The sequence below is a fragment of the Rattus norvegicus genome, chromosome 10 (assembly GCF_036323735.1).
Source record: "Rattus norvegicus strain BN/NHsdMcwi chromosome 10, GRCr8, whole genome shotgun sequence".
NCBI lineage: Eukaryota > Metazoa > Chordata > Mammalia > Rodentia > Muridae > Rattus > Rattus norvegicus.
Genome location: NC_086028.1, coordinates 47,498,558 through 47,518,709, shown reverse-complemented (window position 1 = coordinate 47,518,709; position 20,152 = coordinate 47,498,558). Strand labels below are relative to the sequence as shown.

Here is a 20,152-nt window from a genome sequence, read left to right as displayed (position 1 = left end):
GCAACTCTTCTAAAGGAAAACATCTAAATGCCTTATAGAAGTTTAATTCATTGTAATCATGGTAGAAAGTATGGTAGTGTGCAGGCAGACATGGTGCTGGAAAAGGAGCTAAGAGTTCTACATCTGGATCTGCAGGCAGCAGGCACAGAGAATGACATTGAGACTATCCTGAATTTCTGAAACCTGTGACACACTTCTTCCAACAAGGCCACACCTAGTCTAACAAGAACATACATCCTAATAGTGTCAGTCCCTATGAACCTATGGGGGCCATTTTCATTCAGTCTACCACACCCAGCATTCAGGAAGCTGAGGCAGGAGGATTGTACATTTGCAATCATTCTGGCATTCATAGCAAGATCATGTCTCATAATAAAGAAAGAGTAGGAATTAATGTATATGTGATATGATCACAGTCATGGGGACAGCAAAGATTATTTTTATTTTAGACATATTTGATCTGACAGATATTTGAGCTGTCTCTTTTTATCCCTTTTTATACATTTGTCTTTCTCAATTATTTTAATAAAAAATTAGGCCATTTAGTAGTCCTATATTGTCAGATATCACTGACCTGACACTGAAGAACACAGACTGGTCTGTAGGAGTTAGAACCCTGGTCACGAGGCTGTACCAACCCCACGAGGTAGGGTAGGTGTGAAGAGGAGGCATTCAGTCTCACGATGCCATCCAAAGGGCAGTGTCGGGGCAGGCAAAAGGAAGCAGAGGTGATGGCTGCACAGGGAGTTACAGAAATGAAGACAGAGTGGCAAGAGGGTGTCAAGTTTGTGTTTTCATGAGGGACAAACCTTTGAAAAACAGTGTATTGTCAGCAAATAGAAGGAACCCATAGCTAATCATCACATTTGATCTAGCCTAGTTATTGCTAGTTGCAAAGCCAAAACACATTTAAATGTAACCCATCATTTATAAATAAGAAAAATTACTACTAGTCTGATTCTTAAAAAAATACCTATAATTAATAAATTATGTGGTAATACTATAATATTGTGTCCATGTAGATTATGTAAAAAATGAAAATGTCAAATTCAGATGCTCTATACATTTGGTAGGAACTAGGTTTTAAAAAGGTGTTGATCCGGCTGACCTACAAAGTACCAGGTAAAAACATTAAACACTGTTTCCTCCTCAGATACTGAGTTGATCTCTGTCTCTCTGTTGCAGCTTCATAGAAGCTGATGCATGACAGATGCTGTGTAATCGGGGTCGCTTGTGCATAGAAAATGTAAAGACTAACTGAATAGCAGTTCTCCTTCTAGGAATCGGTCCTGTAGAAAAACTGATATATGCCAAAGGTATTCAGAAGGGAGGAAACTGTCAAAAAGTCTGGCTGTAGGAATAAGGTTGTGCTAAAATGTCTAGCTTTTACACAGGCAAAGAAAGAGGTGAAAAGTTGGAGGGAAGACACAGTACGAGGAAAGTAGGGAAGAAATTGGTCCGGGAGTCGGAATTCAAGACTCTCCTGGTTCAGCTGTGAGAGTATTAAAGTTAAATGAGGAAAACTCTGAAGCCTCAAAGATGTGTACGGCAGGGGTGCGCAAAGATTCCATCTCACGGGGGAAGCTACTGAGACAAACTCAACCGACGCAGGAGTAGAGGAGTGGGCAGGGAGGTGAGACAGCTTAGTTGGTAAAGTGCTTGCCACGTAAGCATGGCATGGTCACCTGAGTGTGACTCCCAGAGTGACACCAGTTGTGCTGCCGTGTGCTTGTAACAGCTGAGCTGGAGAGGCTTAGAAAGGGCTTCCCTGAAATCTCCACATTTCAAGCCAGTTGAGAGACTGTCTCAGATGTCATTTTATTGTGATTCATGGGATGTTGTACCCACTTTGATTGGGAGGTCATGCAATATTTAGAATTTGCAGCACAGTCTGAAGTGACTGCCTGAGATTTGTAGCACTTCCTTGTGGTTCCTTCTCTTTCCTTTTGGAATCAAGACGGAAACTCCTAACAAAAAAGGAAATGACAGTAAATGACGGCTGAAATTCTGTTTTATTTATTTGGGTTTTATTGTATCTTTATTGAGAAACTTAAGAGTCTATTTCTAGGAAGTATAGTATTAAGTTTCTTCTCATTTTCTGCTTAATAATTAATACTAGGAATTATAAATTCTATAAATTTTGCTGCCTTAATTTCTATAGCTGCTTATTTTAGATTATCAGCCTGACTTTTCCTTTTACCCCTGTTTAGGTTCAGAACAGCCAGGCCGCCCTGGTAGCCACGGATATGTTCGCTCCCCTTCCCCTTCAGTAAGAACTCAGGAGACCATGTTGCAACAGAGACCCAGTGTTTTCCAGGGAACCAATGGAACCAGTGTGATCACGCCTTTGGATCCAACTGCTCAGCTACGAATCATGTCAGTCCCTTGTACTCATAAACATTTGGACCGAAATAAGTACATGTCTTGCATGTATTTTCAATCTTACATTTATGGATTACTGTGCGTATGTAGGGACAACCTGTGGGAGTGTGTTCTCTCTCCCATGTGGCTAGTCCTGACATTAGAACTCAGATTGTGAGCCATGGCCGCAAGTACCTCTACTTGCTGAGCCATCTTGGTCTAAACCACTGACTGTAATGATCCAGAGTCTCTATTTGCTGGCTCTTTTTAAATGTGTCTATTCTTTCATTGCCTTAACAAGCATTCCGCTCCCCCATACTCTTCCCTTAAGTACCTTTATTTTGTTTACAGGCCACTGCCTTCTGGGGGCCCTTCCATAAGTCAAGGCCTGCCAGCCTCCCGTTACAACACTGCTGCGGATGCCCTGGCTGCTCTTGTGGACGCTGCAGCTTCTGCACCCCAGATGGATGTTTCCAAAACAAAAGAGAGTAAGCATGAAGCTGCCAGGTTAGAAGACAATGTGAGAAGCAGGTCAGCAGCAGTTAGTGAGCAGCAGCAGCTAGAGCAGAAAAACCTGGAGGTGGAGAAGAGATCTGTTCAGTGTGTGTGCACCTCTTCAGCCCTTCCAAGTGGCAAGCCCCAGCCTCATGCCTCCGTAGTGTATTCTGAGGCTGGGAAAGATAAAGGGCCTCCTCCAAAATCCAGATATGAGGAAGAGCTAAGGACCCGAGGGAAGACTACCATTACTGCAGCTAACTTCATAGACGTGATCATCACCCGGCAAATTGCCTCGGACAAGGATGCAAGGGAACGTGGCTCTCAAAGTTCAGACTCTTCTAGTAGCTGTATGTATCTCAATCTGAGTTTCACAATGTGGTATCTGAGTAAAGAATTACTTTATTCTTTAGGTAAAGCCCATCCTGGTATGAAGCCGTCCTAATGCTTGGCAGTGATATGGGAGAAGAATTATGGGTGCAAAATGTATCTTCCAACATTCTTATGTCTGACATATCTCGGTGTCCTAAGTATAATACACTATCTAGGGAAAAACAGGGTTATAGTTAAAAGTGGCTAGACGGGCAGTAGAGCTTCTGAAAGTAACAGGAGTAGCATCAAGGTCTGTGCTACCACAGTGTATTCTATCTGATGCTGATCTGAACTGTTTGCTAGGTTCCCTCATCGTCCAAGGCCTCTGCTGTCCTTTTTCTAAGGTTTAAAAGCAAGCTTATAATTAGTGACTGGTAGTCACTTGGTATCTTCCTTGAGAATTGGATTCTGATCCAAATTAGAATCAAAATACTACACAAAAGTGCAGTATTTTAAAAATTTCTTACGGGTAACGAGATAGGTCAGCTGGTAAAGGCACTCACCACCAAACCTGATGATCTGAACCCCACAGTAAAAGCAGAGAACTGACTGTGGCACCGGCTGACATCACATGTATGCAGCGATACAGGACTCCACAGAAGTAATGCATGAACTAATAAATGTCATTTAAATTTTTTTCCTAGATATGACCTAAATTCTGTTCTAATGAAATTTTAGAAGAGCACAAGCAGTTGAGATGTAGTGGGGGCCGTTTCATCACAGCCATTTCTTTGGTATCTCCAGTAAGGAAGTGCAGTAGCACTGGAGTAGCAGACAGGTCTTATCTCCGAGAATTCACTTATGCAATTACAAGCTGTCAAAATTTTCTGAGAGAAGTAGAAAACTTGGTAATGAACTGTAGAAGAAACACTTCCTTTAACCTAAAATTAAGAATGTGTACAACATAGTTTTCATCATGCAGAAAACAGCTAGTCTGGGGGAAGAGAGTGATGCAGGGCATCTCGGAGGGGAGTCATGGACTGCAGTCAGTGTCTGATACCAAACTTTGCTTTGGGAGTTTTTTCAGCACTCTGAAAACAGAAAGCGGAAATTCTTAGATCCCTGTGTTCTTGAGTGCAGTTCTCTTTTCCATCACTGAGCAACATCCTGTGTGATACACAGCCCAGTGACAACTACTCAGAGTCATTTTCAGTGTAACTCTTCAGAGCCTCCCCCATCCTTTACCTTGCACCCCAATCTTCAGGAGCTACGTGATGTAGTTTGCAAGTAGAGGGCATGCTGACAGTTGTCATCTAACTGTCATGCAGTTCTTGTCATCTAAGATGTTAATTCATAAGCAGTGAATACAAACCTTTCAAGTCAGAGTTACTCATACTATAGTCGTTTATTTTAGCTTCTAGATTGTTTTCCTGATAGGTACATAGAGATGCTCATTTAAATAGCAAGAGCAGTTTGCAGTGGCCATATAGTTCATCTTCTATGCCTGTGTTCAGCCAAGGTCACAGCCCTGACTCAGGGTCTGGTACTGCCTGTACGTGGCCTCTAATAGGAGAAGTTCCTTAAGTAAGTTCTACCTGACTCTCCCCAAGTCTCAGCTCTGAAGCATGGCAAGTTTATAGAAAGCTGCCCATGACGTGCATCTACAGAAACCATCCATTTTCTTGAGAGCTGTCTATATCTTAGAGGGATCAGTGCAGGCATCTCGAGAATTGGTTGATATCTTCCTTCTCTTTAGTTATTTTCTTCACATATTTCCCACCATTCCTGTTCACTTTCACAATGTAATTAATACTTCAGTTATTTGAGAAAATCATAGCATTTTGTTTTTTTGCCAACACATCAGTTTCACTGGAATCAGGACTGTCCAACAAAAACATTATTAGCCATTCATGGTCTTAATTTTGGTTTTTATGAGTTAAATTACAAAAAACATTAAATGCTATGAGACATTCATTTGTTTTATAATAAGGCAGTGTAATTAGCAATTAGTAGCTTTTTAAAGATAAGCTATTAGTTCTGCTCTCTCCCTTCTTAATTCCAGCGAAGATCATTTTTGTTCCAGGGATGTCCTTTTTGGGATTCTCCAAATACTCTCTCAGGGTATCCTCTCCCCAGGTGATGCCTTCATCATTGCTGGCATCTGTGTAAGAGAATCCAGTAGTCCGCCGGCCTGTCTTCCACCCAAATAGACCCTGGAGATTTGGTCCAGTCTTATGCTTGTCTCCCTTTCCACAGTGTGGCACATGTCTGAACAAAAACCTTGTCTCAGCATCACTTGTTTTTAGTTCACTCCTGACTGGTCAACAGCACAAATGTGATGACCGGAAGATGGACATGCCACGCTCTCCACTACAGTGTTTTACAGCAACAACAGTCTGGCATGAACCCAGCTGATGGCCTGCTTTGCTAAGATCAGATTGTCCCACAGTAATGGAATTACTGGAATCAATTGTTGAGATCTAGCCTTCACTCATTTACTAATCTCCTTTGATGGTGTTAGTCTGTGATTCCTTCTCAAGTTCCCAGGGGCTCCTAATTCTGGTTCTTCTTGTTTTAAAAGCCTACAACCTTGCACAGAGGCACCTTTAACAGTCTGTTGGGTTTGATTAAGTTTTATTTTATTGTTAGCATGGAATGCTACTGGACTTTTCTTTAGCAGAATCAAAAAAACTAAACTATGCAAATAGCTTTGAAGAACTTGGACTTTTGAAACTTTGCATGGATTTATTTTAAAATAAGGTTCTTTTCTTAAAGTGTCTTCTCACAGGTATGAAGCACCTAGTGATGCTATTGAGGTGATAAGTCCTGCCAGCTCACCTGCACCACCCCAGGAAAAACCACAGGCCTATCAGCCAGAGATGGTTAAGGCAAATCAAGCAGAAAGTATGTCTGTCTTGCCACTTGTGTGTTTCATATTTGCATTAACATTTGCTTCTAGTTTCCTGTCTAGGCCATGGTAAGACTAACTTGTTGCAGAGTAATCTACTCTAGAAGCATTTAGAGCTGTACTAACAAAATACACTATTAAACTATGATTACCCTTTTGTGCATAGGCTGTTGAAAATAGATCAAAAGTAAGTGGTGCCCAAGCACGAGGACCTGAATTGGATACCCAGAATCCATGTGAAAAACCCAGGATAGTAGTAGTCCTTTACCCCAGCTGGAGCAAGAGGTGCAGGGAGTGTGAACAGTAGATCCCTTCCACTCACGAGCCAGCCAGCCCTGCTGAATCCGTGAGCTTCAGGTTCGCCGAGAGACCTTGTCTCAAAGAATAAAAAGATAGACCGTAACAGAGGGAAGAGACGACATCAGTCTTGGCTTACGTGTGCACACTCACTCTATAACAAGCATATGTGCATATACACACATAGGGAAATGGCTGAAAATTTTGCTCACTTCTACACTCAGAAGCATGAAAACTAGTAGAATAAATCAGTGGATTTTTTTTCTCCAAGATATAAATACATAAATGATGTGATAGGTGCATATATCTTACATTTTTCTGAGTCACGCTCTGTATTTGATGCTGAGTGTGGGGCAGCAGCATCCTTGGGGTAACATGTCTACCTACTGTCTATTAGATGAGTCCCCTCAACAGTATGAAGGACCACTGCATCATTATCGGTCCCAGCAGGGATCACCGTCTCCACAGCAACAGCCACCACTGCCCCCATCGTCCCAGGCAGAGGGAATGGGACAGGTGCCCAGGACCCATCGACTGATCACACTTGCTGACCACATCTGTGTAAGCCTTTTCCTACTTCTATTATTATTATCATCATTATTATCATTATTAAAATATGCCAAAAGCAGGGTTTTTTTTTTTTTTTTAAACAAGAAAATCATAGCAAAGATATTCAGGTTAGGCTGGCATGGGGCACATATGCCAGCAGTCAGGACTCTGAGGCAGGATTACTGCTGAGTTTAAGGCTGTTTTGTGCTCAGAATGAAACTTCACACATGCAAAAGAGTGCAAAAGAAGCAGCTGAGTTTACAGCCCACTCTCTTGGGAGACATTTAACAACTTCCTGACTGCCTCCTTTTCTCATTCACAGCAAATTATCACACAAGATTTTGCTAGAAATCAAGTTCCCTCGCAGCCTTCTACTTCTACATTCCAAACTTCACCATCTGCTTTGTCGTCCACACCTGTAAGAACTAAACCGTCAAGTCGCTACAGCCCAGAGTCTCAGTCTCAGACTGTCTTGCATCCCAGACCAGGTCCTAGAGTCTCTCCAGAAAATCTTGTGGATAAATCCCGGGGAAGGTATAGTTTTGTTTTGTACCAAACATAAATTGTATATCAATAAGATCATTTAAATATGTCTATAAGTTAGGAGATGCATTTCTCATATTAAATATCAGAGAATTTGCCCTTATTCTCTGGAAAGTGGAAGTAGGGGTATTTTTCTCCTCCCTGTTATTTTCAGGATGTCTACTGTCTGTGTACTTAGCACTGTATATGTGGATCAACATATATTCAAAAGTAGAATGACTCTCAGTAAAGCAGGATGTGCTAGCTAGCACATACTCTGAATGCACACAGAGGATGGAGAAGCCAGTGCTTAGATACAAAGAGATTTGCAGCAGATGAGTAGAGCCAGGTACAGATGGCACTCTGGACAGAGACAGGCAGATGATAAGTGACAGTGTCACAAAAAAGTTGAGTAGAAAAAGAGTAGGAAACCACCAGATGTGGTGACTCACGCCTTTTATTCACAACAGAGGCAGGCAGATTTCTTGTGAGTTCCAGGACAGTCAGGACTATGTAGACATCCTGAATCAAACAAAATAAAAGAGATAAACCTCATGTGTATCCTTAATGCAGCGAGTGGCCAGCTGTTTTTGGTTTTATTCTTACTTCCCTACCCCATTCCCACACCCCATCTCCCTGCCACACTGGACTATTTTGAAGCAAATACTAGACATAGACTAGACATTTAAAAGGCTTAATGATCTTAAAGACATAATACAAGCATGCTTACTCTCTTTTTGTGGGGTAAGGATTGTCTTTTGAGACAGGGTCTTTGTATACAGTCCTTACTGTTCTGGAACTTGCTGTGTAGACCAGGCTGGCCTCTGACTAGAAGAGACCCACCTGCCTTTGCTTTCCGGGTGCTGAGATTAAAGGTGTGCATTACCACACTGAGTGTACACTTTTCTCCTCTCTGTGAAGGATTACAGCAGAAGGCGCTGTAATCCTTCAGAGGCTGAAGGAGACACGTAGATCTCAGGAGTCTCTTTTAGATTAATCTGAAAAACACCGAGACACGCATACCAAAGATAGAGACAGACAGACAGACAGACAGACAGACAGACAACTGTGTTACAGAATTGGAACAATTGATGACATTTATGAAGAGGGATTCCAGTTGGCTTCTCTACTTATAACCTATATCCATGAATCTGAAAGATAATAGTTAATTTCTTTCATTAGTAAAATTATTTGATTTATCATTTAAAATATTTACATAATCCATTTTACTGTCATATAGTTCTGGGAATGTAACTGAAGCTAGGTGAATGGCCTACTTTGGCTCTGATCCATACTTAAGGGAGTCCTGCAGTTTTAGAATAGAATGTGCATCCTGAGCTGTATGGAAATGGCTGATAATTGGGGAGAAGAGGTAGGAGATCTGTGTGCTTATTTTTGTTGCTATTTCATAACTGTAATTTTTGCTACTGTTATGAATCATAATATGAATATTTGTGTTTCTAATGCTCTTGGCAAACACACAAGTTAAGAACCACTATTTTACACTGATGGTTCTTTTTTTTTTTTTTTTTTTTTCCTGGAGCTGGGGACCGAACCCAGGGCCTTACGCTCTACCACTGAGCTAAATCCCCAACCCCTACTGTGTGCTTATTTTTACATTAAAAAATACATACATATAGTTGAAGTTTATCTAAACTAAAGGTTAATCCAAAAAGGACAAGACCTGAAGATAAGTCAGGCTTTTTCTCCTGCATGTGGGTGTTGATGAATACAAGATTAAAGGTTCACAGATAAATCTGGGGAAAAAAAAAAAAAAAAACAAAACCTAAACTACTACTACGATTTTAAGAACAGGGTAGAATTGATTAGGGTAGGAAATACCATTATGTATAAGATTAAATGTACTATAATAGTAAATGCAGACATTAAATCAGAGGTGGCCTCAGAGGGAGTACAACCTAAAATATTGCATTTTCTACCCCAGCAGGCCTGGAAAATCCCCAGAGAGGAGTCACATCCCATCGGAGCCCTATGAGCCCATCTCCCCACCCCAAGGTCCTGCTGTGCATGAGAAGCAGGACAGCATGCTGCTCTTGTCACAAAGGGGAATGGATCCTGCCGAGCAAAGGTGAGGGACATGCACACATCTTTGCCCTTTTGCTCCTTTAGGGGCAGGTTGTGCCTGAGGCTTTATCTAACCACTGCCTCTCTTCTCCTTTTAGAGGTTCTTGTAAAGGATAAGACTCTGGGAAGAACATCTGGGAGTATTTTTCCCCATGAGCTAATACTACTGGATAATATTACTACTTTGGCTAATAATACTACTAGCTAAAACCTCTCATTTCAGTAAGCTAGGGAAACTTCCTCATTACTCCAGAAGAATAATCTAGAATAACTTTCTAGATCTTTTTCAAAACCTTACTTGGGCATCTGGTGGCAGTGGTTCAGCCAACATAGAATACTTACCTGTGTCAAGTGTTCAGGACTGCACACAGAGCCTTGTATATTTTCTTTTTCCCACTTTGACCTGAATTAGTGAGTGTTCTTCATTCGTCCCTAATTGCTCTGTACCTCACCAGACTTAGCTGGCTAAGACACAATGTGTAAAACAGTCACAGCGTGGCATTTGCATTTCTTCAAGACCAGACTTAGAAAGCTTCATTTCCTGCTGTTTCACCCTATGTTTTATTCTGTGTCATCTGAGTTCCTTTTCTTCAAAAGCACACCGTTTTCTTGGTATTAACATCCAGTGGCAAATACATGATTTCATGGTAGCCAAAACTCAGAAAGAGAGCAAAGTCCAGTTTTAAAACAGGTCTAACTCTGCAGGTGGATTTATTGTACATAACACAATGTGTTACCACCTTCAATAACAATGAGGAAGAAAATCATACATTCCTGTTTTCCCAAATGGAATTTTTATGCACTGGGACCATTATTTCCTCTGCTTGTCTTTGTTTGCCGATAGTATTATTGTATTTTACTGGTAAATGAATACATGTGACTAGCTGGGGTTGTCAATGATGTTCTCTTACCATCTCTGTTGGGGGAGCCTGCTGGACTTTGGGTATAGGAAGCTAACCAGTGAAATACGAGATTCCTTGCATTAAGACTCAGCTGTTCTGTGGTTTGTCTTACAGTTGGGCCATTTTATTTAGATACTGAAGCTAATTTGCTAAAACCCACTAATAATTGGCTAGACATCAGCTTTTGCTAGTTTACAGGCAAGTGTGTTATTAGTCACAGCTAGTGTACTTAAAAGACAGTGTTGCGGGGTTGGGGATTTAGCTCAGTGGTAGAGGCCCTGGGTTTGGTCCTCAGCTCCGGAAAAAAAAAAAAAAAAGACAGTGTTGCTACTAAGTTAGTTCCTAGCTTATATAACCATAGTTTGTGTGGTTAAGCAAAGGAAAAAAAAAAAAAAAAAAAAAACCTTGGTAAGTTTTATTACTTATCCTATAAGAATTAGTGCTGTGCTGTAGATTAGCCAAGCATGGTGGCACACGCCTTTAATCCCAGCACTGAGGAGACAGAAGCAGGCAGATCTGTATTCAAGACCATTCTGGTCTAGAGTGAGACAGTCAGAGCTACATAATGAAACTCTTGTCCAAAAAACCCAACCAGATAGATATGGATGGACGGACAGAGCGCTGTGGATAATCTTAATTTTAATACTGAGTTTGCTGCTTCACTTCTCAGAACTCAAAAGCATTAGACTGTTTTCTAATGCGTTCATGGTAACATAATGCTCTGGAGGGTTTGTAACCAAGACAGAATAGAAGGCAGAAGTTTTCTGAGTGTTATTTAAAGGAGTGGTCCCAGGGCTAGGAGTGCATGGTTATAACAGACTGAACTCTGTTCCTGACAGGAGTGATTCTCGATCACCAGGAAGTATAAGCTACTTGCCTTCATTCTTCACCAAGCTTGAAAGCACATCACCCATGGTTAAATCAAAGAAGCAGGAAATTTTTCGTAAGTTGAACTCCTCTGGTGGAGGTGACTCTGATATGGGTAAGTGGGATTTCTTTCATGAACCCCAAATAAAACATGCCTTAACAATGCTATCTCCAATGTTGTCTTTTTTACAATACTTGTTTGATGCTTTTCATAGAGCATTTTGATTCTATTCAATGCCAGCAAATTCACAAATAGTTCCTTCTTAGGAAGCAGGAACTTGGGTGTTTTCTGAAGCCATTTTTCTTCATGGAGAACTAATGCTGAGTCTAGGGCACATTTTTCTTTACACATGACTAAATTAATTCTATATAGGTTTTTATTGATTTCTGTTTTCTTTTAAAGCCCATTTAAGCCTACTTTTTTAATCTTCAAATATTTGAAAAGCATGTTCTTCATAGTCTTGCCTCTGTTCAATTCCTTTTCACATGTCCTTGTTATATTATCTCACTTGTGTAGCTTATCTTTTGGGAGTCTTCTGAGTAATACAAATTAAAGGTGTGATCTGTCCTTCATGTATCAGTCTTAGTATAGTGTAAGAATATCTTTCCAGTCTTCTTAGTAACCTGAACAATTAAGTTACATGACATTATACCTAAAAACAGATGTCAAGTTGTTCTGGGCTATTCTGAAATCACCTCTCCTTTGCTGTTTTGGGGATTACTAGTTATCTGCTGGCCAGGGCAATTTATTCTTGCTTCGTCCTAGCTGTTTTCTAGCCTATCAGGACCTGAGGATTTCAAGGGTCTCCGTGCAATCACGTAGCACACAGATGCAACTAGGATATACTTATCTGTCTTTAAAAACATAAACAGTAATTGTTGAAAAAGATTAAGTAGCTACGATAGTGCACATCACTAATTAATTACCTTCATTTTATAAATAAGGAAGGAAATTGAGTCAGACGTTTAATAACTGATAAAGGCCACACAAGTAATACTAGAAATGGAACTCAAACCCAGCATTCCAACCTGAATCTCTTGCTTCTGCCAGTGTACCCCAAACTGTTCTGTACTGGTCTCCAAAGCTGTTGGTAATGTCTTCAAAAGGCTGGTTATTTCCACGCCTCTGCTACGAGCTGGGTTTATCAGCTTACCAATGACAGGGAATCTAAAGAGACCTGTCTCTGACCTGTGATTTGCTAGTCTCCTGACCCTGTCAAAAGAAACTCTGGGTTCTGACACTGAACTGCCAGGCAGATGTGTAATTATATCTCTAGTATTTGTGATTAGTGTTCATTGATTTTTGAGTCTCTATTGAATGGTAGAGAGAAAAGGATGAGCCCGCACCCCTTGTTGTGAACTTACCCTATCAGTTATTAGATGTTCTCTTGTTCCCTTTCATTTTAGTACACCAACTATAGGTTCACTATGGAAAGTGAGCAGTAGCGCCCAAGGCTGGAAGGGATTTCAAGAGAGAAATGCCCTAGATTCTCTTGAAGTGGCAACAAATTATAGAATGCTCACCAGGACTGTCAGACTCTCACACTCATCTATTGCTAAAACCAGAACCATTCCAGGCCTTTCGTCTCCAGTCTTAAAAGTTCATCTGCTTATGTTCTTAAAAAAAATCACTAACAAAAAAAACCCTGGTGTTTTCACGTGCATACTCTCTTATCTCAGAGATGACCTTTCCAAGCAGAGACCCAAGGCTGAAGGACAGCAGGTTATTGGGGACCATTTCCTCCTGGTGTTGTCTTAACTTATGGGGGTCAAATTCTTAAAGGAGTATGCCGCGAGTTCACAAAGCCGACTTCCTTTGATAGTGTTTTTACACTGTCCTCAGTAACAGCTCCCATGATTCAGCTGGCATTTACTTAACTAAGTACCATGTTGATGGGCGGTCTCACAAATGTTTAAGGAAACATTTACCTAACAGGAGATAAAATGTGCTGGCATTTTAAGGCCAAAATAACAAAACTGTGTTAAAGAGTCTGGGATTTTCAGTTTACATGTATGGTTGTTTTTGTATATGTTTGTGTATCACAACAGCCAGAAGAGAGCTTTGTGTCCCTGGTACTGGAGTTACAGCTGACCGTAAACGGTCTCATGGATGCTGGGAATCAAACCCAGATCCTCTGAAAGAGCAGTCAGTGCTCTTAATCACTGAGCCATCTCTCCAGCCTCAAGACCTGGGATTTTTTTATTGTAAGAGCTCTGACCATATAGAAAGGAATCTATAAATATTAAAGAACCAGTGGTTCTAAGCTACCACTCAGCCTTCACTGGGAAATAGAATGGAGAACCCAAACGCCCTAACGCACTCACTGCTAATGCCTTCAGTTTGAGTGGTCACCTCCCATTGGCAGTTGCTGCTTCTGCAGCCTGGCCCTTGGCTTTTTCTCTCCAGGGCTCTCCGTACCTTTTCTCTTACACACTGTAATTTTGCAGCATTCAAAATGAATTTCATACTGAAACCCTTGAATTTATATCTGAAATCCAGCTCTTTTTTTCCTAGAGTATATTACTGGGTCTTTATTAAAGCTGAACATCCACATCCACTCTATTCGACACACGAAGTTCCTGCTTGTTAACAAGTTGTTAATGTCAGCTCTCAGGTGCTTTTCTTTCCTGGGCTTTATAAACATGTCACATCTCCTTTAAGACAAGGAGGCATTGGGGCTGGAGAGATGGCTCAGTGGTTAAGAGCACTGGCTGCTCTTCCAGAGGTCCTGAGTTCAAATCCCAGCAACCACACGGTGGCTCACAATCATATGGAGTTCTGATGCCCTCTTCTGGCACCCAGGAGTACATTCAGATAGAATACTCATATATAGAATAAATAAATCTTAAAACGTATTTAAACATTTTTCAAAAAGTAGAAAGAAAACGGCATTTTTACTAAGTTACCAGGCCATTCTGATCTGTATATGAAAACAGCATATTTAACTCTAAGCTGTAGAAGGGAAGGAGGGCCACAGTGTGTTACCATTGTGAGTATTCCCATTGTTTGAGCCAAATAAAATTATATTCATCTGAGTTTTGTATGTGTGTGTGGCTTTTTGATAAAAGAGTTTCTAATTCTGGCACAGAGATCCTCCTGCCTCTGCCTCCCAGGTGCTGGGCTAACACGTTACCACCACACTTATTCTCATTGTCTAGTCAGTAATGGTACACGAAGTAAGTTCTATAAACTTTGTGTTATTTCAGGCTGACTTCACCCACTATGTTTCCTGTAGTTTTTGTTTTAGAGTTCTTCCCCCTCTTTCTCTTGTCAGTTTCAAACTGCTGTAATCAAGAATGTTTATTTCTAGGCATGTGTTTTTCATAAATGGCTGTCTCTCATCCTTTGGTAGAAGTCTACCTCCCATAGTATATAGTGCTCAGGTATCATTTGTTACACATCTACATACTACCAAGATTTTTTTTCCTTTTACGTTCTCAGTAGGTCTCCAGGTCCCTTCCCTTTATGGCACAAAATGCTTTTATAGTTGGTTTTCATTTCATCTACTTTTATTCAAGTTGCAAATTATAAGTTGTATAGTTACCAGTAGTAGGTGATGGATCAAGGCAGAATCTTCTTACCAAGGGAGTCCCCAAGTGCAGAGCTTCTACTCAGCCCTGGGAGCACAGCTGCTCCACACTATCCATTGTGGTGGTTTTGAAAACCTCTCAAACTTGACTGCTGGCGTTTTCCAAGGGTTGCTGAAGCCCAGACTCCTGTTCCAAGAACAGCATTCTCCTCTTCTGCATATGTGTGTGTTCTCTGAATTCTCTCATTGGTGTTTTGGGTTTTCAACCTGGCCTTACTTTACTTCCTAATATCCTCCCTACCCCAAGAGAGATATTTTTATTTCAGCTACACATAATAAATGAAATGTATGTAGAAAACTAAAAGGTTGACTTTTATTCTAGAATTTCTTGAGACTTTGTATCATGATTATCTCATCTCAATTAACCTCATTTGTTTGAATACAGCAGCTGCTCAGCCAGGAACAGAGATCTTCAATCTGCCAGCAGTTACTACATCAGGTAAGGTTCTTAAACACTTGATGAGAAGAGCAAAACAGAAGTCGTAGGGACGTTTCACTGTGAAGTTTCTGAGTGCTGTGAATTCACTAGCTGGAGAGCCCATGTTTCCTTTTCTGTTTCTTTGTGCCATGCATGATCTGCCTCAAAACCAAGAAGTACACTGCTTTGTCTCCTCAGGTGCAGTAAGCTCAAGAAGCCATTCTTTTGCTGATCCTGCCAGTAATCTTGGTCTAGAAGACATCATCAGAAAAGCTCTCATGGGAAGTTTCGATGACAAAGTTGAAGATCATGGTGTTGTCATGCCTCATCCTGTGGGAGTTGTCCCTGGTAGTGCTAGCACCTCAGTTGTGACGAGCAGTGAGACACGGAGAGATGAAGGGGACCCATCACCTCATTCAGGTAAGGATTTTAGTGTTCTGCTGCTACTTTAAGTTCTGACTGATCACCGAGAGAACTCATGTGCTAGGGAAAGGTGTTGGATCCGCCTGAACTAGAGTTACTGAACATTGTGAACCAATAAGTGTTCCCATTAGCTATTGGGCGTGCTCGCGTGCTCGCTCGTGCTCTCTCTCTCCCTCCCCGCCTCCCTCCAGCCCAGTGTTGTTTTTTGCTGTCATTTACTATCCTAATAAAAATGGCCAAATCTCAGTGCAGCTATGAGCCACAGAGGAGACCACAGAAAGGGAAGAAAAGGCCAGAGAGGCAAAGGCATGGGCCAGCAGCAATGCTGCTTACCTGGGCTTGGTCTCCAGGACCAACAGGACAGAAGGAAGAACTGATACTCGTACTCCTACCCCAAACACCTCAGAGAAAAGAAAATTGTTTAAGCCTACAATCTTTGAGATCCCAGAACCCAGAATGACATTGGATGAATAGCAATTACTCAAGTGTCTTGCAGACGCAAGTATTACTGTGTCTATAATTACACAACATATAACTCTAGGGGCCATCATTACTAATACAAGAGTGTATGAAATCATTTACAATTTATAAATCAAACCTACAGAGAACCTTAGGAAGGCCATGCTTTCAGTATTTATATATAAAAATCCTTTTATGTTTTAAGCTCTCTTGGGCTGGAGAGATGGCTCAGAGGATAAGAGCACTGATTGCTCTTCCAGAGGTTCTGAGTTCAATTCCCAGCAACCACATGGTGGGCTCACAACCATCTGTAATGGGATCTGATGCCCTCTGCAAGTGTGTCTGAAGACAGTTACAGTGTACTTATATATAATAAATCTTTAAAAAAAAGATTCATTTTTTAAAAAAAGTTATCTCTTATGGTTTTTAGGTTTCCTGTTTTCTGGCAAAAATCTTGCTGTGGTTAAGAAAAGGGTAAAAAGCAATGACCGTTTAGTGTTTGCCTCCCTCCTCCTATCACTTACATACTGAAGTTTTGTTTCTGTTCTCCTAATTTTTACTACTTGTATATTTCTGTGCTTTAAAACCAGTTGGCAACTACTAGGGAGTTAAAGTGATATAATTGGGGGGTAGGGTGCAACTGTTGGGGCTGATAAAAAACATGTGCTAAGTGATGTGGGTTCTTTAAGTCTGTAATATTTTGTTATAGAACCCAGTCACGTGTCTCAGTGCTGTGAACTTTGTGGTGGGAGGCTATAAAGAGCTGGTGAGACTTGCAGCGTTCCTGTGAGGTCCTGGAGGAGAAAGTGTATCTTCTGCGGCCTGTCCTTTAGTTCTCCACTTGCTTCTTTTAAACTGGGATGGAGGCAGGGCAGAGGGAAGAAGCTGTTTATTGACATTACCTGCAGTCTTAAGGCCAGCAGCATTTCCTGTGCCACCAAGCTTTTAAGTTCATAGGATGAGGATGTGCCCTGATCTGGATTCTTCATTTAGCATTACATAGTCAATATTTTGGTAAGGTTTGTTTTTGTCACTAAGAAATTAAATTATTTATCAGTAATTAATAGTATATTTGAATTTCACTTTTAGGAGTGTGCAAACCAAAGCTGATCAACAAATCGAACAGCAGGAAGTCTAAATCTCCTATTCCTGGGCAGAACTACTTAGGAACTGAAAGGCCTTCTTCTGTCTCCTCTGTACATTCAGAGGGTGATTACCACAGGCAGACACCAGGATGGGCTTGGGAAGACAGGCCGTCTTCAACAGGTAAGCAGCCTATCATGTGTTTGTGAATTAGATGGTGCAGTTTGGGCAAGAACTTTAGTTTTTATGTAATTACTTGGGTCTACTTGTCATACGAGATTTTATATTTATACGATCCATACATCACTGTCTCTGTACTGTGCTGTGGTAACCAGTGTTTCCAAGTTAGGTTGGGTTCAGCTTTTACTACGAAATCAAAATCCTAACTGGGCAGTATAATATTTTTAACAAGAGTATGTGGAGGGGTTTAAGTGTTAAAAATATAACCATAGGGGCCTGTGAGATACTGAAATGGCTGAAGTGTAAAGTGGTTGCAGGCCACGTGGCCTGAGTTCAACCCACCTACATAAAGACAGCAGAGGAAAATGAACTCCCAGACGTTGTTCTTTGACCTTCAACCACGTCATGGTAGAAGCATGTCCATACATAATTCACAACATAATCAAACAAGAATTAAATATTTTAAAAATTCACCCTTTTTTTTGAAAGAAAGTTAATACACATATCCCATTTTTCCACCCTCAAATTTCACCTGAGCCCTCTTGCTGTGTGTGTCTAACAATTTCACAATTATTATACCTATACACTTTAAGGCTTCTGCCTTTTAAATCTCTAATGCCATATGTAAAAGGGATTGTGTATTAGTAATCTCTTACAAAAGCAAAATTCATTAGCATGTTCATTAGCATACAAAGTGACTACTGCAGTTCCACACATAAGTGTGTTGGTGGTTCTTATTCCCTGCCCGCATTCCCTCCACTCAGCTGTTTTCTTTTTTTTTTTTCAGAGCTGGGGACCGAACCCAGGGCCTTGCGCTTGCTAGGCAAGCGCTCTACCACTGAGCTAAATCCCCAACCCCCACTCAGCTGTTTTCTTACCTCATGGTTCCATTTATTTTAGGGAAGGAATTATTTGATGAAATATGTCTTATGGTTTTGTTTAAGCTGATAGATATGCAATGGAGAAATCACAAAGCGAAGTGGTATTCTTGTGCCCCATTCAAATCTCATACACATTAAGTTGACCAAGTGAGACTGTGTAGAGGTCATACAGCCTGCCTAACAGTTTTAGATATTTGCCACATTCTGATTTCTACTGGAAAGTCACTAGTATGACTAGGCTCCCCCGTTGACAACTTAATATTCAGTAGTTCCTTCTTGAATTCTCCAAGAAGACATGTGATATGATATCACAGACTTATCAGCCTTACCCATGTGGCTACTTGTGTTATTTAATCCTTTCTAATGTTAAAATGATTGTTGGCCTTTCCTTGCCATTCTGTTTTCAAAGTATCACAAGACAGTTTTACCAGAACACTTCTTCCTTGTTCCGTCCTGTAAAGACTGCATTGAATGCTAACACTGAAAACCTCATTTTCCTTTGCAGGCTCCACTCAGTTCCCTTACAACCCTCTGACCATCCGGATGCTGAGCAGTACCCCGCCAACCCCGATCGCCTGTGCCCCGTCAGCCATCACCCAGGCAGCTCCGCATCAACAGAGCCGCATCTGGGAGCGGGAGCCGGCCCCGCTCCTCTCAGCACAGTATGAGACACTGTCTGACAGTGACGACTGAGCTGCACAGGAGAGCACTCTGGCTTTGATTTTAATTGCAGATAAAAAAAAAAAATCTGCCCTCCTATGATTTGTGCCCAGAGACTTCTCAGGAGAGCCAGGGCTACGGATGAGGAAGAAATGATGGAAATTCATTTGGAAAAATCAAATGGGAAAAAAAAAATTTGCCTCCAATACAGGCAATTCAATGGATTATAACAGTGGAGAGTTGTAGAGTTTTTTTTAAAACTGGACAATTCTTGTTCTTACATCTGTTTGTAAAGAAAACCATGATGTCTTTAAATCACTCTTCTGTAAATAGATGACCTTTTTGCAGTGTATCCCCTTGCTGTAGTATCTGGTGTACTTAAATTTAAATCAGCGAATCAACACTTGGGGTAATTTTTAAAATTCTTTGTGTATCTTTTTAACCCCAGCCTTCTAAACAACCTCACACAGCCCAGTTCCACAGTGCTGGCTGTCATGGGCATTGTACTTTTGTTTCCTCGAAATTCAGCTTTCCCAGTGATGTTTAAATCTTGTGGAAATACTTAGGTTTTTAACACATACCCTGTCATAAAGCCTGTATGAGGTCAAAGGCAGGAGCAGCAGAACTGTCATATTGTGAGTTCCAGTGCAGGCTTTACTTTCTTCATTAGTAGCACTGAAAAAATTACTGCATGGGTATGTTATAGTTCAGTTTTAAAGTTTAAAGGCTTATTCGAGGCATACCTCAATGTTTATGCACACTGGTAATTTAACCATGCCCCTAAGTATTCTTCTGCATTTGATGCAGCCCAACAAAGCTTCTGTTCTGAAATAAATTTTGACTATCCTGTCCATAGCTACAGTATACATCATTTGTGACATAAGAGTCTTCGTTTCTCAGGTTTCAAGCAAGAAGTATACATACTTTTCTTTAGATACAGAACTGGCGGAGTTAAAAAGATAACAATCTGTCTAGGACCTCTGTCTTCCAGGCTTGTTTTTATGCTGCATCCTGAACTAACCATTGAACACAGTGCTCTTCTCTTCTCTTCATCAGTGCCCACTCTCTGCTTCTAGGGAACACCAGTAAAGTGTTTTCATTTCACAGGTTCTTAAGGTGCGAGTAATTTAAGGAGTGAATTTTAAACTAATTGTGGTACT

The 20,152-nt window shown here is 40.9% G+C and overlaps 1 protein-coding gene across 50 annotated transcripts in view; it reads left to right on the top strand.

Annotated features, from left to right (window-relative positions):
* The window catches only part of Ncor1 (nuclear receptor co-repressor 1), a 142,761-nt gene extending 122,903 nt beyond the window's left edge, over positions 1-19,858 (top strand). For 38 of the 50 annotated variants that reach the window (XM_063269692.1, XM_063269690.1, XM_039086676.1 and 35 more), the window contains 11 exons: positions 2,211-2,376; positions 2,713-3,206; positions 5,944-6,072; positions 6,771-6,934; positions 7,245-7,456; positions 9,390-9,533; positions 11,271-11,413; positions 15,274-15,327; positions 15,505-15,726; positions 17,278-17,454; positions 18,838-19,847. In XM_063269692.1, the coding sequence (XP_063125762.1) occupies positions 2,211-2,376; positions 2,713-3,206; positions 5,944-6,072; positions 6,771-6,934; positions 7,245-7,456; positions 9,390-9,533; positions 11,271-11,413; positions 15,274-15,327; positions 15,505-15,726; positions 17,278-17,454; positions 18,838-19,025 (2,093 nt within the window). In that variant the 3' untranslated portion in view covers positions 19,026-19,847. Of the gene's footprint in view, positions 1-2,210; positions 2,377-2,712; positions 3,207-5,943; positions 6,073-6,770; positions 6,935-7,244; positions 7,457-9,389; positions 9,534-11,270; positions 11,414-15,273; positions 15,328-15,504; positions 15,727-17,277; positions 17,455-18,837 lie in introns of all 50 variants that reach the window. The other 12 variants (XM_039086706.2, XM_063269705.1, XM_063269703.1 and 9 more) reach the window with 6 other exon arrangements.
* The last annotated feature ends 294 nt before the right edge of the window (positions 19,859-20,152 follow it).